General features: G+C 45.4%; 1 protein-coding gene across 1 annotated transcript in view; it reads right to left on the reverse strand.

The window, feature by feature from the left end:
• The window catches only part of LOC137429963 (uncharacterized), a 54,540-nt gene that overhangs the window by 12,698 nt on the left and 24,197 nt on the right, over positions 1–17,645 (reverse strand). The window contains exons 4-15 of the mRNA XM_068120368.2: positions 16,289–16,396; positions 15,323–15,411; positions 9,269–9,365; positions 9,040–9,119; positions 4,255–5,035; positions 3,939–4,055; positions 3,577–3,723; positions 3,165–3,307; positions 2,786–2,949; positions 2,439–2,640; positions 2,122–2,221; positions 1,928–1,990 (exon numbers count right to left, since the gene is read on the reverse strand). Coding sequence (XP_067976469.2) covers positions 1,928–1,990; positions 2,122–2,221; positions 2,439–2,640; positions 2,786–2,949; positions 3,165–3,307; positions 3,577–3,723; positions 3,939–4,055; positions 4,255–5,035; positions 9,040–9,119; positions 9,269–9,365; positions 15,323–15,411; positions 16,289–16,396 — 2,091 coding nt within the window. The remainder of the gene's footprint in view (positions 1–1,927; positions 1,991–2,121; positions 2,222–2,438; positions 2,641–2,785; positions 2,950–3,164; positions 3,308–3,576; positions 3,724–3,938; positions 4,056–4,254; positions 5,036–9,039; positions 9,120–9,268; positions 9,366–15,322; positions 15,412–16,288; positions 16,397–17,645) is intronic.

A 17,645-nucleotide genomic window follows, 5' to 3' on the forward strand; every position in this document is an offset into this window, starting at 1 on the left:
CAGGTCGAGTAGTTCAGTCTTTGGTTGATGCGTTTCTTTGTTTTTTTTTTATTAGCGTATAAAGTTGTACAAGTGATTTATCATGGCTTCTAACTTCTAAGTACAGTGGTGCCATACAGAAATGGTGTGTGAAAGAACGAGGAATGGCCCATGTGAATGAATGGTGTGCGAGGGATTTTGAGTCGACTTGTGAGCATGCGTCGTGTGCGAAAGACAGAGAGATGTGTGCGTAAATGATGTGAGGACCGTGGGACGTCCCACGACCGGTCATGGTTTGGGGAAATCCCACGCTGGGAGAGTGGGCGTGGCGAAGGTCTTGGGGCAGCCCGGATACGAGTGACGTTTGCGGAAATTCCCACAGTGCGAGCAGTAGCCGTGGCGGACACGTCGGGTTTCCTGTGGGGAATCCCCAGAATGCCAGTTCCTATATAAAGAATCTGAGTGTTGCGCAGAAATTAGAGTTAAATCTTGGATGGGGGAGGGGGGAGTTATGGGATGGTCGTGGGTATTGTTAGCTATATAGGGCGATGGTTGATGGGGGATTGTGGAGGGGGGGTGGAGTTATGGGATGGTGGTGGGTATTGTGAGGGTGATGGTTGATGAGGGATGGTGGAGGGGTTTGTGGGTGGTTGTGGGTATTGTTATCTAGGGTGACGGTTGATGGGGGATTCTGGAGGAGGGAGTGGTGCTAGATGGTCTTGGTTTCGAGCGGCGGTTGTTTCTCCCACTTAATCGTGGGGGTGGAATCCTCTCTCAATCGTGGCAGATAATAGCAACATCGAGCCACCTCTGTTGTTTCATAACAACAGTGTTCTGTAAAATGTTCCGAGCACAAATGTGAACATCTTGAAGGCTTGATCCACACTCAGCCATTGATGTAGCATGAAACCGTCTCGGTTTGTATTTCTACAACCACCAAGGACGCACCGAACTGGCATATTTGTCGAAATTCGAAAATTATTCGCCGTTTGAGTTAAATCATTCCGTTAAGTAACCCGTACACAATACGGAAGTGGCAATCAACTTCCTGGTGTGACTTCACGGCCAATCGTGAAAAAGAAGAGGATTTCGACTTTTAATTCATATTTATTTAAAAAACGAAAAAAAAAACCACCTTTAGAGGCCATTTTTCCCCGCAAGCGGGGGTTGGCCTTTTTCGGGAACCGTGGTTGTTGTTGTTTTTCGGTCCCCTTTTTGAAGCAATGTTTTACGGCCGGATGCCCTTCCTGACGCCAACCCTTTTTGCCGCCTTTAACGACAAACAGGGAATTACCAGTGAACTGGTCCTCAATTAGCCGACCTCGGAAGGATGACAGGCTGAGTCAACCCCCCTGGCGTTAATTCAGCAATCGACCGGGATTCGAACCCAGGATCCTAGGATCCTAAGCTGTCACCCTAGCCGCTAGCCCAACACCAGGGTTATAAAATATTCAATTCATATTTTCACCATAATACACCTTTGCAATAAATTTGTTTAAAAAACTCCCTTCAATGGTTCACAAGCTATCATGAAACCAAAAATTGATCACAGACAGACGCACCTTTGGACGCATGGACAGATGGCTCCACAAACGGATGTACATTCCGAAAGTATTATGCCTCCGGCAACTTCCACAGCAGAGGCATAAAAAGCAGGGGAATTCACCCTGCGATTCCATGTAATTAACAATACAAATGTCACACATCATGTCGACAAAAGACCTGAGCATCCCGTGTCGGAGTAGCGACCCGTCCAGGATTGTACTCCTGAGCCAATGAACTGCCTTGGAAGCTCCTATGCACTTCACGGCGTGAAAGGAATGGTTACTCTTATGAATAGACCTGAACAGTTACAGGATTTGAAAGTACGTGGTTTGGTAGAGGTAGATATATTGGATCCTTACACGCACTGTGAGAAAAGGCTGAACTTGCAGTTGAAGGAATTTACCTGCTTTTGGGTCTTTTCAAGAGTATTTTGAAGATTCGTCACCATGACTTCCATCTCAATCACCTATAAAACAGGGTGGGCCTCACTTCAATTTACAAAAGGCATTCACAAACAGCACCTGTAAGAAGCAATATGGCACTTTCAAGGCATTCAATTTAATTGAGCCAATGGAAATGGTCTCGGCTTTGGCCTACCTGTGCTGAACGCTGTTGCAGTTCCAGTTGACATTCCCGCAGGACCGTTGATAAGCAATTGAGCTCCTTTCCCCGTTCGTTCGCACACCCCCGGCTTACTCTGCAGAGAGAAAGCAACAAAATAAGACAAAAACCTCGAGAGGAGGAGCAACACTGATAGGTGTGAATGTGATATCAATATCAGTCAAGATGGAGATGGAGATGGGGGAGGGAAGGAACAGCTGTTTGGAACGTCGTTGGTCCAACAACAGAGAACTACCCAACACAGCCAGGCCAAGGAAGCAATGCAGCAGTTACCTCACTGTGCTGCACCCCACCTGAGCTGGTTGTTCAGATCTGTGGACTTTTCTTCCGCATTGTTCATTGTTTCTCGCGCTTCTGCCATTGCCTCTTCTGCTGCATCTCTCATCGACAGGGCTTCCTGGGCCTCCTTCCGGGCTTTCTCAGCGTCCTCTTCAGCCATGCGCGTTTTCTTGGCACAGGCTACCATATCGGCCTGTAGAGCCTTAGCCCCACCATCTCGGGGCACAAAAAGATATGGACTTTACAAAACGGCCATAGATATGAAATATGTCCAGGAAACAATTCATCAACTAACAGAAGTTATACAAAAAAACTCCCTTCATTACTCCATTCCAATCCCGCATCTTCATGACCTTCCTACCAAGAAGCTCCATCTTGTCTGCTCGCTCTCGAAGTTGTTCCATTTCTGTTTGTAGCTGCTGTGCCTGGTTCTTGGAGACCTCCTCCCGCTTTCTACTTTGCTTTGCAGCCTCGTGGTGTCGCTCAGCCTCATCCCGAGCTGCCGTGATGTCTGCCTGAAGTTTCCTGTGAAAAGGATAACGCAAACACCTCAAGGAGCCTTTAAGAAGAACCTCCATCGTTTATAACGAGGAGTCGGCACAATTAGATCTTCTTTTATGAGTTACACAGTTGTAATCTCAACTGTTACGTTTGGGTTTAAGGTAGCGAAATAAAGATTGGTTGTCATTCACCGATATAATGTGGAAATGATGGGAAATATATAGTGGTTGTAAAGGTACCCGATTGTTGCATTGGTCTGCTCAAGTTGCTGTGAACGGTATTTTAACTGCATCTGCAGATCAGCCAGCTCAGTTTGAGTGTGGCTCTTATCATCGATCCGCAGCCGTCGGTGATGTTCTACATCTCTCTCCAGCTCAGACACCTTAATACACAGTAAAGCAGTGATCAGGTAGGTGTAGGTGCGCCACAAGCGTAACTGATTTTTGAAAATATTATTGCAAAGTTGTGCTTTTCATCAGATTCATATACTGTATATCCCATGGATCAATTTCCTAGAAGAAAAGAGCCAATCATTACTGCCTGCGGACCAATGTTATCGACCATCCACAACCCACCCAGGCAACAATAAGGCCAAGCCAGACTGACTGAAACACGAACGGACAAGGTGAAAAAGCACAAAAAGGGCAGCACCTGAGCCCTAAGTTTGGCCTGTGTCTCCTCAAGCAGTGAGCCGTGGGCCGTAACAGCAGCGAGCATTTCCTGCAAAGCCTGAGCACTTGCGTTTGTCCCCTGATGCTGGGACCGTGCATCGGACAGCTCTCCACGCAGATGAGACGTCTGCACACGGTACAGTGGATGTAAATAAATACTGTGACATCTACATATGCTCCACATTGCCAAATCATGCAATACCACACTGTTGTCAGGCATAAGGTGATAAAAAAATGACTGCAGAAATACCACTGAGAAGCGTAATTGAAACAACTGTACAACAAAGAAACCACAGCAATGCAAAATATCCTCTTCAAGTTGCACCCTCTTCCCAGCCAAACCTCAGCATGGTGCCGCTTCCTCTCCTCCTCCATGTCTTGCCGACCCTTCTCCGTCAATGCGGTGCAGGCTTTGAGCTCTTTGTGACATGATGACACAGTTTGCTTCAGTTCACTATTCTGCAAAAGACGATTTACAAACTTGGATGGAGTCCCATTTGATCCTCTTGTATCTGCTTGTCCTTTCTAATATGCACACACGTCATTTCACTTGATAATTTCAACCTTGGCCTGAAGTTCTGCAGATCTATCAACCACGAAACACACACATGCACGTACACATAGGTACACATACCACCCCTGCCTGAGCTGTTGTTACCTGTGATTGTAATCCAGACAATCGTTCCTCTAGCTCAGCCACACTTGCGGTCCGCTTGCGGTGAGCTTCTGTAAGCCAAGACATCAGCTTGGTTAACTGTGGGCCGGTCAGTGACATATTGTGCACGAAATGTGCAAGAAAGTTTTCTGTCCCGGATAGATTTCTTTCAGCAAAGGTCACCAACTCTCGCCCGAGCTCCCAACACTCATTGTGCCGCGCTCTTTCTCTCGCCAACGCCTCCCGCTCCTTCTCAAGGTCTTTCCATCCAACTTCGAGTTCTCGACATTCTTCAGCACACCTGGAGCTCTCTTCATTCTGCTCTAATCTCTGGTGGTGAAATTGTAATCGCATTTTGTGTAAACTAGCTCGTTCTTCTTCAACATATTTTTTCTCCGTTTCAAGATTTGCCGTCTTTTGGTTTAGATCTTCTCTCAGCGCACCAAGGGTCATTCTTTCCTGATGTAGGGAAGTCATGTCTGCATCCAGCAATTTCCTCTCTTCGCTGATTTTACTCCACCTAGTCTCAAGATCGATCCGAGTGCAGCCCAGGTTCTTCTGTTCACGCTCAAGCTTTTGGATCACTTCATTCAGGCGTTGTTTGTCTACGTCCAGCTGCTCTTTGTTCTGCTGCAGAGTCAGCCCATCTTGCTGGCATTTGCCCTTTTCGTGTTCCAATGTTTGTCTCGCACGATCCACCTCCTGCTGATCTCTCTCCAAGGCTCGCTGAGCTTCACTCAAAAGTCCTCGCAGATCCAATTCTCCCCGAGAGCCTTCAATTCTCCTATAAATAAGATCAACATCAAAGCACAAAACAATCAAACGGTTATGTTTATTTGATTCTCAGTTACTCATCATTAACCTGTTTGCCTTGTGTGTTACTTTCAAACATTCATTTCGGTTAATTGTAAAAAGCGCTAAAGAAAAAAATTGTTGACCCACACGTGTAACGCAAATGGGGGTGAAGCAATTGATTCACTCTATCTGTCTGTCAGTTTATGATTTAGGAACTACTTAATTTATTTATATTGGGTTTTTTTATTTTTAATACTGCTCTTCATTCATAGGTTTTAATAAATTTAATTTTGAAATGGTTACTAATGGCTTTAAGTGCCATCATAGGCTTTATTCATTAAATTTCTGTAATGAAGCTTCTTTTAACTATGTTTGTGGCGAAGCTTTCTCCAAAAAATCCTCCCAAAGAGACCCAGAAAAAACGATGGTGTTGTCTGCTGCACGAGATCAAGATGCCTCCTCACACTCTTCTGACAGCAATTATGAATCATCTCTGCACCCCCCTCAGCCCCCTTTGTATGTTCCTCCCCTTCTTCCCCACCCATTGACTGATGGATTGGATTGTGATGTTTACAAAATCCCCTATGGGTGCAGGAATTGGATGTGCCTGTTTTTCCTTATTTGTTTCTACAAGCTCTTAGCTCGGGTCTGATTCCCGACGACTTCACTTCGGGTCTGACTCCCGAAGAATTGCTGTCACCACATGGAGAACATGGATTTCCTCTATGCTATAACAGCACAAGCACAGCTGGAGAATGAACCGTTGGAGAATGCATCACTGCAAAATGGCGCCGATCATGCAAGTGTCATTTCAGTCAACAGTGAGGGTTTGATTGGCGACAATTTACCGACCCGAGATTAAGCATTGCGGGTGTAGCTTTGTCTCGGTTTTACATAGTCTTATGTTTTCAGTCCTACGATTGGAGTTGACGATGGCAAGATGCCTACGCTGGGGAAAGGGTGAGCTGGAAGCTTCTCCGGGCACTAAAGGGCGTAACAAGATGCACTGCTGAGGACGAAGAGGCTCCTGTTCTACTCGTATCAAATTGTTTCTGCGACATGGTTATTTAGAAACAAAAGGGACGAATGTTGGGAACCAGGGTTTATTCAATGGTAAAAATACAATATTTAAATGAATGATACTTAATTGAGAAATTTAATACATAGGAACATGAATTTCTTAAGCTTGGCACAAACTGCTGACTCAAGCCAAAGTCACCTTGCATGCTTTCCAATCTCTTTTTTTTTTGTATACTGAATCGAGGCTCGTGAAAGAGCTGACATTTATTTCACAAACAGATCAACCAGACAAACAATATATAAAAAGAGGGAGCGGAAGACAAGATGGGGAGAGAAGGGGAAGCACACAAACACAACATTTGAGAGCAGGGAGAAGTGTGGGAGGGAGAGGGCTTGGGGGGAGGAGGCGTGGGAAGGGGGGCGGGGGGGAGGTATAAAACACAAGGAGACCAAGGACTTCCAGGACAGAAGTTGGTATTTCAAAAAAAAGTGTAGGATTTTGGGTGAAATTAGCGGGGGTAGAAAAGATCAAGGTTTTGGATGGGGGAAGATAAGAGATGGTGGTGAACAGCTGTTTTAAAGACCTGGAGGGTGGAGTGGGATTGAAGAGAGTGAGGGAGTTTGATCCAGAGGCGGGAGAAAAGAGGAATGAAGGAGTGAAGGTGGGCAGAAAGTCTTGATTTTGGCAGTTTAACCATAAGAGGGTTGCAGGCAGATCTTGTGTGACCTGTAGGAATATTTGGGGGACAGAGCCCAGAGAGAGCTGGGGGGGGGGGGCAAGGCCAGAGAGGAGTCGGTAGAAGACGGAAAGACCACCAACCTGCCTGCGGTGAGTGAGTGAAAGGCCCTTGGAGTTAGCATCATCGCGGGAGATTCCAATGATTCTGAACGCTTTGGTTTCAACAGCGTGAAGACGAGATAGGTGTGAGGCACGAGCACCAGCCCAGAGGGGAGAGCAGTATTCCATTGAGCTGCAGATGAAAGCCTTGTAAGTGGTGAGTAGCTCAGGTGTACCAAGGAAGGACTTCGCACGACGGAGGATGCCCAGTCGGCGACTGGCTTTGGAGGCCAGATTTGAAATGTGGTTTTCCCAGGAAAGATCATGGCAGATAGTGAGACCCAAAAGCTTGAGTGACAGAACTTCTTGGAGAGGATTATTCAGAAAGTGGATGGGAGGGTTGTCCAGTCGGTCTTTTCAGAGAGACATCGTAAGAGTGTGAGATTTGTCAGGATTGAAAGACATGTTCCACTTGTTTGCCCAGTCTGTGATTTTGTCCAGGTCTGCAGAGGGTGAGGAGGCTGCAGACTGCCGATCTGAGGGATGAGGAATGGAGCGACAGAGAGTAGAGTCGTCAGCAAAGAGACAGAGAGGATTTTCAAGAGAGTCAGAGAGATCATTGATGAAGACCAGAAAAAGCACAGGGCCCAGAACACTGCCTTGGGGAACTCCAGCCTGAACAGGAATAGGAGATGAGAGAAACCCATTCAGGGCCACACGTTGACTACGACTAGAGAGGAAGTCCGCCAGCCATGCGTGGAGATTTCCATGGATACCAAAGGAGGAGAGTTTGGTGAGCAGAGCGGGGTGCCAGACCGTATCGAAGGCACGTGAAATGTCAAGAGAGACAGCTCTAATTTCCTGTTTGGCGTTGAGGACCTCCATCCATTGTTGAGAAAGCAGACGCAGCATGTCCAGAGTCGAGTGACCAGGTCTGAAACCAAATTGATGGTCAGAGTTCAAGCCATTGGAGAAGAGGAAAGATTTCATATCTGAAGCAATGATGGATTCCATGACTTTGCTGATAATTGGGAGAAGGCTGATTGGTCTGTGGTTGTTAGCATCTGTTTTTGCACCTTTTTGTGCAAAGTGGTGATGTTGGCTGATTTCCAAGCAGATGCCAGATGACCTTGAGCAAAAGAGAGGGTGAAGAGAACAGAGAGAGGGAGTGAAAGAGCGGAAGAATAGGATTTTAGGACCCGTGGGCTGATGCCGTCAGGACCAGTTGCAGAATCAGAGTCTAGGGTTGACAGAAACTTTTCCACCTTGTCAGGAGGAAAGGACACTGAGTCCAGGAGCAGCTGGGTACGACTGGGTATGGTGGGTACAGAGAGGGATGGGTTTGGGACACAAGATTTAGAGGCAAACACAGAGTTGAGGCATTCAGCTTTTTCACGTGCGGAGTCAGCCGTGTAGCCGTTTGAGGTGAGGGAGGGGATGGAGGGGGAACAAACACCAGAAACAGATTTGACCAGACGCCACCAGGATTTGGAAGAGGGAGACAGATAAGAGAGTTAGGTCTTGAGAGTTCGGTTGTTCGGTCCATCGCAACATCGCATCGGTCCATCGCAACAACGGTCCATCGCAACAGATAAAGTAAACACGACTGGAATGTGGTTCATGTCCTGGGTATTGTTTTATACCAACAGCTTGATTCTATCACCTCACTCTGTGTTGACATACAGGGATGAGCGACGATTTCATATACTTTAGGAATGCTTTGCTTGAATTTAATTAGGATAACGACCACAGGTCGAACTATACTTAAAAAAGACCTTTCGTGGTAGATTTTCAGACCGTTTTGAAGGCGCCTTGTCTCTGGTGAGCATCTTAACGTGGCTCCACAGCTGTGCTTGGTTTTTCAATAAACTTGTTACTTCTTCAAGAACTGGACTCGAGGCTCGGTCTACATCGGAGGGCGAGGACCGGGGTCGGAATCCCACATACATAGCCGTGCATGCGAATCCCCAGGGAGAAAGTTTATAGCTGGGTCGGGATAAAAGCCCAGGCCAAATGGCTCAAAGGTGAGTGTGTGTACCTCCAATCTGCTAACCTCCAAGTTAAAAGTATCACTTTGGGAAATGTTTGACACATTCTTCTATAAGCATCCATAATCGATGCCTCGTAGTTAAAATATGTCGATCGAGTATTAAAAGTGGGAAGCGAAGTCATACTTTAACTTCCCATGTACCAACCAGCATGTATCTCGTAGCGCTTGATTTTCACCTTTCAGCGTCTGCATCTGCATCACCAGCTCCTCTTCATGTTGCTCCTTCTGAAATGAAAATAAGTTAATGAAGATAAAAGGTAAGAAAATTCATGATTCCAGAATACAAGAGCATAATTAAACAATTAAGTGCAAAGAAAACTATTTTTACCAAATGACATTACACCAATAATAATAATAATAATACACCAAGCAACCTGCTGCAGAGTTTGTGCCAAGTGCTTCCGATAGTCCAGAAGAGCCGTTTGCACTTCACGGACGTTTCTTAAAGCGCCGTCACGCTCTGCTTCCACTCTATGGCACATTTCATTGGAATTTTTGAAAATTATCTTCAATTAACGTAGTAAAGGAAATATGTTTTTCGGTCTTAACGTGCTGTTCAACTCCTATGTGACTCAAGGTACACGTTGCAGACCGACAACAAAATATCCAATGAATTTTCTCAACCAAATGGTGAGGAAGAGCGTCGAAGAAGGGTTTTATTTCTTTATTTTTCTTACTTTACAAGATCAGGCCTCATGGAAGAACTCACAGTAGTGCAAGTGGGGCAACACAATAAGCAGAGGAATAAACAAGAGAAACAAGTACAGATACATTCAAATTACCAACCGCCCCCATGCCAAATAAAAAAATATCCTCCAGTGCAGCATTGCCGGGGCGCAGCTCATAGAAACTGTATTGGGAGGGAGAGATGTACAATAATTGATTGATTAATTGCATAATTAAAATCAACAAATAATGATCATACAATATTTTCTTAATCAATTGACTAGCAGCATACTAAACCACCGGTACTTCATCTGAAGCTGCAACTTTTGATAATTAATTAAATAAGTCATTAATAGGGGGAAAAAAATATTGAATTGATTAATCAATAAATAATTAATCGATTAAATGATTAATCCATAAATCAAAAATGTCCTTTATAGCCAGATCACTTGGTCACTGTCGTGTCCAAATATCAGCTCCATAGCTCGAAAGGTGCCTGAGATATTGCCCAGATGAGAAAGAAAACAAATAAATGATTAAAAATGAAAATAAATAAATAGTAATTATAAAATAATTAAATAATTAACCAATTGGCTAAGAGAATATCTAAACCACCACCGTTTCATCCGAATCGGTAACTTACAAAAAATTAATTGATAGTCATTAATCGAATAATTAAATAATTAATCGATTAATTGATTAATCAATAAATCAAAAATATCCATTATAGCCAAATCACTTTCTTGGTCATTGTTGTATCCAAATATCAGCTTCCTAATTCAAAAGGTGCCTGAGATATTGCCCAGATGAGAAAGGAAATTAATAAGTACTTAATTAATCGATAATAATTAAGTAACTCATAAATAAATTGATTAATCAAAAAACAAAAAATAAGGTTTTTGACAAAGTACTTACTCACTATTGTGCCCAAATTTCAGCTTCCCAGCTCAAATGATGGCTGAGATATCGCCCGGACAAACAAACAAACAAGAAAACAAGAAAACAAACAACCAGAGTGAAAACTGAGTACTCCCTTTCAGCGTGCGCCATTGCCGAGTCCCCTTCGGTGCCCGGCAATGACGATTTGCAATGACTGGATATGGCATCGGAAAGGAGCGGTGTACAACAAAAAAACAACAGGAGTGAAAACCGAGTACTCCCTTTCAGCGTGCGTCATTGCTGGGCTCCCTTTGGTGACTGGCAATGACGTTATGCAGCGCCTGGAGATGGCACAGGAAAGGAGCGGTGTACAATAGGACAGAGAGGAGGGGACAAAACACAGCAAACTACAAGTAGAAGGGTTAGGCTAAGCAGGGTCAATGGAAGTTAAAAATAAATTGTGGGTAAGGAAGGGGGTTGCATTGTGTTGAGGAAGGATGAAAGTGACTGGTTGAGAAGAGTGATGGAAATGAATGTAGAAGGGAGTAGAGGACGGGGAAGACCGAGAAAGACTTGGCTAAAGGAGGTGGAAGAAGAAATGCGGGCAAGGGGGTTAACAAGGGGAGATGCAGAAAATAGGGCAAAATGGAGAAGATTGTCATGGGGCCCGCAAGGCTAACCCCCGCTCTAGCAGGGAAAATGGCCTTAAAATGCCTGTTGTTGCTGTTGTGTTGTTGAAGGGGGTGCGCAAGATTGTGGTGCATCATCTACTTGAAGCCTTCGAGGGAAGAGTCTCAGTATGGCGGTTTTAACGATGAGAGAACTAGAAACAAAGGAATTGAGATGTGCAGTCTGCCTGGATTTTGGAAGATTCACCAGGAGTTAGTGGAAGACCATGTTGGAGTTGTATGGGGAAGGTCGAAGGGATGAGAAAGCCAAGGTAGTAATATTGCAGAAAATGTGCTTTCATGTGAAAGCAATACACATTGTGCTTCTGCCTAATCATGGGAGATTCCAGTAAGGTTGAGAACCACAACCAAAAAAATTCTGTGGATATAGCTCTCAAAAAAGTTCTCAGAATTCTAAAAAAATTAAAAAACAAAAATTTCAGGGATATTTCAAGCCAACCACCATTGATGAGCGAGGAACAGTTCATGAGTGATTGGGATGGAATCTGAACTGAAAGTGAAAGATCAACGTGTTTGTAAACAGACTTTAAAAAAAAAAATTGACAACTTCAGCAATTATGAATTTGATTCCATGACTTTGCTGATAAATGAATTTGCTGATTAATCTCTCTGACCATTCTCAGAGAGCCTCCTCAGCGTCGACGAGTCTGGCATTTCACTCAGGCCAACTGGCACGGTCTTCAAGCAGCCATCAATCATCTGGACTGGTCTCCCATCTCTACCGCCTCTGACATCAACTCATCCTGGGAATTCTTCCAAAGTAAATTGCTCTCTCTCATGCACAGATTTATCCCATCTCGTCTTCAGTTGTCATACCCTTCCTCCCGTCCATGGTACACGGAATCTTGTGGTGAGGCTGTTGCCCAGAAACAACTTGCTTTCGTCTCCTGGAAAGCAAATCCAACGGAAGGAAATGTCATTTCCTTTCACAAAGCCCGAAACAAGTGTGTGTCCACCCTCAGGAGAGCCAGGAAACAATATCTCTCCTCTCTCAAGACCGAACTCTCTTATCTGTCTCCCTCTTCCAAATCCTGGTGGCGTCTGGTCAAATCTGTTTCTGGTGTTTGTTCCCCCTCCATCCCCTCCCTCACCTCAAATGGCTACACGGCTGACTCCGCACTTGAAAAAGCTGAATGCCTCAACTCTGTGTTTGCCTCTAAATCTTGTGTCCCAAACCCATCCCTCTCTGTACCCACCGTACCCAGTCGTACCCAGCTGCTCCTCGACTCTGTGTACTTTCCTCCTGACAAGGTGGAAAAGTTTCTGTCAACCCTCGACTCTGATTCTGCAACTGGACCTGACGGCATCAGCCCACAGGTCCTAAAATCCTGTTCTTCCGCACTTTCACTCCCTCTCTCTATTCTCTTCGCCCTCTCTTTTGCTCAAGGTCATCTGCCATCTGCTTGGAAATCAGCCAACATCACCGCTTTGCACAAAAAAGGTGCAAAAACAGATCCTAGCAACTACAGACCAATCAGCCTTCTCCCAATTATCAGCAAAGTCATGGAATCCATCATTGCTTCGGATATGAAATCTTTCCTCTTCTCCAATGGCTTGATCTCTGACCATCAATTTGGTTTCAGACCTGGTCACTCTACTCTGGACATGCTGCTTCTGCTTTCTCAACAATGGATGGAGGTCCTCAATGCCAAACAGGAAATTAGAGCTGTCTCCCTTGACATATCACGTGCCTTCGATACGGTCTGGCACCCCGCTCTGCTCACCAAACTCTCCTCCTTTGGTATCCATGGAAATCTATACACATGGCTGGCGGACGTCCTCTCTAGTCGTAGTCAACGTGTGGCCCTGAATGGGTTTCTCTCATCTCCTATTCCTGTTCAGGCTGGAGTTCCCCAAGGCAGTGTTCTGGGCCCTGTGCTTTTTCTGGTCTTCATCAATGATCTCTCTGACTCTCTTGAAAATCCTCTCTATCTCTTTGCTGATGACTCTACTCTCTGTCGCTCCATTCCTCATCCCTCAGATAGGCAGTCTGCAGCCCCCTCACTCTCTGCAGACCTGGACAAAATCACAGACTGGGCAAACAAGTGGAACATGTCTTTCAATCCTGACAAATCTCACACTCTTACGATGTCTCTCCGAAAAGACTGACTGGATAACCCTCCCATCCATTTTGTGAATAATCCTCTCCAAGAAGTTCTGTCACTCAAGCTTTTGGGTCTCACTATCTGCCATGATCTTTCCTGGGAAAACCACATTTCAAATCTGGCCTCCAAAGCCAGTCGCCGACTGGGCATCCTGCGAAGTCCTTCCTTGGCACACCTGAGCTCCTCACCACATACAAGGCTTTCATCCACAGCTCAATGGAATACTGCTCTCCCCTCTGGGCTGCTGCTCGTGCCTCACACCTCGCTCGTCTTCCCACTGTTGAAACCAAAGCGTTCAGAATCATTGGAATCTCCCGCGATGAAGCTAACTCCAAGGAACTTTCACTCACTCACTGCAGGCAGGTTAGTGGTCTTTCCGTCTTCTGCCGACTCCTCTCTGGCCTTGCCTCCCCAGCTCTCTCTGGGCTCTGTCCCCCAAATATTCCTACAGATCGCACAACATCTGCATGCAACCCTCTTATGGTTAAACTGCCAAAATCAAGACTCTCTGCTCACCTTCACTCCTTCATTCCTCTTTTCTCCCACCTCTGGAACAAACTCCCTCACTCTCTTCAATCCCACCCCACCCTCCAGGTCTTTAAAACAGCTGTTCACCACCATCTCTTATCTTCCCCCATCCAAAACCTTGATCTTTTCTACCCCCGCTAATTTCACCCCAAATCCACTTTTTTTGAAAGACCAACTTCTGTCCTGGAAGTCCTTGGTGTCCTGATTCTGCAACTGGACCTGACGGCATCAGCCCACGGGTCCTAAAATCCTGTTGTCTCAGCATGTCTCCCACCCCCCCCCCCCCTTCCCATGCCTCCTCCCCCCAAGCCCTCTCCATCCCACACATTTCCCTGCTCTCAAATGTTGTGTTTGTGTGCTTCCCCTTCTCTCCCCATCTTGTCTTCCGCTCCCTATTTTTATATATTTTGTTTGTCTGTTTGATTTGTTTGTGAAATAAATATTAGCTCTTTCACGAGCCTCGATTGTGTATACAAAAAAAAAAAAAAAAAAATTAAAGTAAGCTCACTGGTCTTTCGTTGATAGGATGTGTTTTTGCATCCTTGTTTTAAGAGCACAGGCAAAGGAGAAGGAAAAGCAGCAGAGCAGGATTTGTGAACATGAGCACAAGCGTCGCCTGGGCCCATCAAGGAGGCAGAATCGAGGCTGTACAGAAATTTCTCTACCTTCTCGGGTGAGGACACAAAGTCCAGTCGATAGTAGGTAGGAGGTAGTAAGATGGGGACAGAGGGAGGTGGGTTTGGTGAATGAGATTTGGAGGGAAGCATTCATTTGAGTGAGAACTTCTGCCTTATCTCAGGCAGAGTCTGCAGTGATGTCATTTGAGGTGAGTGAGGGGATGGAGGGGAATGCACCAGATACAAGACTTGAGAAGGCTTGACCATGATTTTTGAGGAAGGAGACTGGTTGGAGAGTTCTGGTTTTAGATTTGGAAGAATAATTCCAGGCTTTAATCAGGATAGACGTATGTCTTCTCCCTTACAATAGCCAACTAAAACAGCACTCCGTAGATCGCATACCTCCACTAGAATGAACAGTTTAAGCTTCTGCATCCCACCGATTCGCCGGATCGGCATCCGGACCTAAACCTAAATACAATTGACTTGTTCTTGTCACCCACCCAACTCGTCCACCAAGTTTTGTCATAACCCGTCCATAACTTTCTTTATTATCGTGCTATATATCGTCTTTAGCCCTATCTGTCATTTGTGAAGAATCACTTAAAAATTCTAGTATCCGTATCCAGATCCAGATTTTCAGCAAAATCAAATGAATTTGTCCTTGTCACACACCTAACCCATCCACCAAGATTTGTTCGACTCCATCCACAATGCTTTCAAATATCCTGCTCATATACTGACAGGCAGGCAGACAGACAGGGGTGAAAACATAAGCATTCTGGGCCCAAGCCAAAAATATTGCTTCACCTTCTTTCCCAAGGTGATCAGCCTGCCTCTTTCAACATTTGGTTGAGAAAATAATTGTCCGTATTTTGCTCTGACGTAGACCGACTCGATGTCTTATAGAGACCAGTTAGTTATCCAAGGACCATAAGGCAAACCTGAGAATGTGCGACTGCATCCTGTCTTCAGCTGGCAATGTCACCTTCCTCTCGACATGAAGTTGCGGTTCCATCTCTTGCCGATCACCCTTAACACAATAAGTTGGCAAGGGAGGCGGAACAATGTCCATATACTACATACGCAATTATTATCCACAATGGTTATGGTTACAAGGAAGGGCTTCTATGTGCATCATATCTACATTCATAGGCTTAATATTGTAGAAAATGTACAAAATGATGTAAACTATTACTTTCAAACCTATACCCTTCATTCCAAGCTCAGGCTCTGGTGACAAACATTCTGGGAGACCTGATACACCCTGTAGTCCGGTGTTTGATATCGACTCGGCACCACTCGAGCACGGAGCTCAAACCAACCAGTCAGCTCTTCGGTGACTCTCGGCTTGTCGTGATGGTACAAATGCATATTTACATTTTGTGTTTTCAAATTGTATCGACAATGTTTTCAAATTGTATCCCTCTGTGCTGTCTTTTCCTCATGGTCCCCCTGTGCTGTCTTTCCCTCGCGGTCCCCCTGTGCTGTCTTTCCCTCGCGGTCCCCCTGTGCTGTCTTTCCCTCGCGGTCCCCCTGTGCTGTCTTTCCCTCGTGGTCCCCCTGTGCTGTCTTTCCCTCGCGGTCCCCCTGTGCTGTCTTTCCCTCGCGGTCCCCCTGTGCTGTCTTTCCCTCGCGGTCCCCCTGTGCTGTCTTTCCCTCGCGGTCCCCCTGTGCTGTCTTTCCCTCGCGGTCCCCCTGTGCTGTCTTTCCCTCGCGGTCCCCCTGTGCTGTCTTTCCCTCGCGGTCCCCCTGTGCTGTCTTTCCCTCACGGTCCCCCTGTGCTGTCTTTCCCTCGCAGTCCCCCTGTGCTGTCTTTCCCTCGCGGTTGTCAGCTCTTTCACGAGCCTCGATTCAGTATTTAAAAAAAAATAAAAAAATAAGGTGATGATAATATATGCTATTCTGACCTTAGGTTTGGAGAAACCTCCACGGATATTTAAAACCGGCATGGCTGCTCTCCGATGCAATGGCTTCCACACTTGAAAGGACGCGTCATCAAGCAACCCTGTTGATATCTAACAATGCAGCCAATTCAATTGAAGTCCAAGACGATAAATAAACATTTATATGCCATCTGCACACAATCAAAAAACATCAAATAGACATCTTCCAATAATGTGTCCAAAATTACTCCTCAAATAGCAATCTTCAAAAATATATATAATTAAAGTCACGTCTTTCCTGTATTTTGAAAAGTACTTCCACTTTCGAAGAAATTATAATTATGAATTTCACTGCAAACTGATGTTTTGTAAACTTCCTGTAAACGGATGTTCTGTTCTTTAAAAGGACTTCAACTGTAAACTGATGGATTTGTCATTCGCAGGCCGGACGTAGCATCACAGAGTGTACTGTCTCTTGGATGGACCTTGAGCTAGGTGTGCCATTTGCTAGCGCTAGTGAAACTTAAATAGTTGCCGAATCATAGCCGGCAGCCTGAACATATTACAAATTCTGGCAAAAGCTAAAGGTAAGCAGGTGGTCTGATGTCTCAGATACTCCATGACATGAGGTTGCACCGCTTATTATCTCAAGGTGTGGTTCCCACGCATTCTGCAGCTCAAAGACCACAAACAATTTTATGCACACAGGTGTTTGCACGTCACGTGTGAATGGCCATCTTCAGCTATGAAGGGTGACCACAACATGCTTCTCTTCAATGCATCTTTTTTTTTGTTTTCAAAGTCTAGGCCCATGGAAAAGCGTGGTTGTACCACCTCCCTTTACATGTGCATACTTAGCACCTCCTCCCCTTCCCCTCCCCCCACCCCTTGTAAGCGTCCACGGTGTTGTTGGCTAATACAAATCTCTGCAGATAAGTGTGGCCTCTGTGTGAACAACACTGGGGAAGGCTGTGGGTGAGAATCCAGTTGTAAAACACCATCTACAAAAAGGGAAATGCCCTGAACCAGAAGGAAATGAAAGTAGACCGAAGTCAAAGGTACGCCATCGCAAATCCCCATGCTTCCCACCTAAAGTGAAGTTCAAAGATGGCAAAAGGTTCCACCAGGTATGACCCAATATCAACTTGTGAGTTGGAAAATCTTGTTTTGACCCCTGTGAACCTCAGTCCCCAGCCCTGGAGTATGAACCGGGGAACAAATCCAAAAAATCGTTACATATTTCATGTGCCCCCAATGTTGAGTGCATTTACAAAATTTCATTAAAAAATGCTTTCAAATGTGGCCGTACTTACATTTTTTGGCATTCGACCTCTTAACCCCACCATAGGGCCTCAAGGGGTGGGGCCAAAAATGGCACTAC

Source organism: Myxine glutinosa, chromosome 6, assembly GCF_964187855.1.
Source record: "Myxine glutinosa chromosome 6, kmMyxGlut1.1, whole genome shotgun sequence".
In the NCBI taxonomy this organism is placed as follows: Eukaryota; Metazoa; Chordata; class Myxini; order Myxiniformes; family Myxinidae; genus Myxine; species Myxine glutinosa.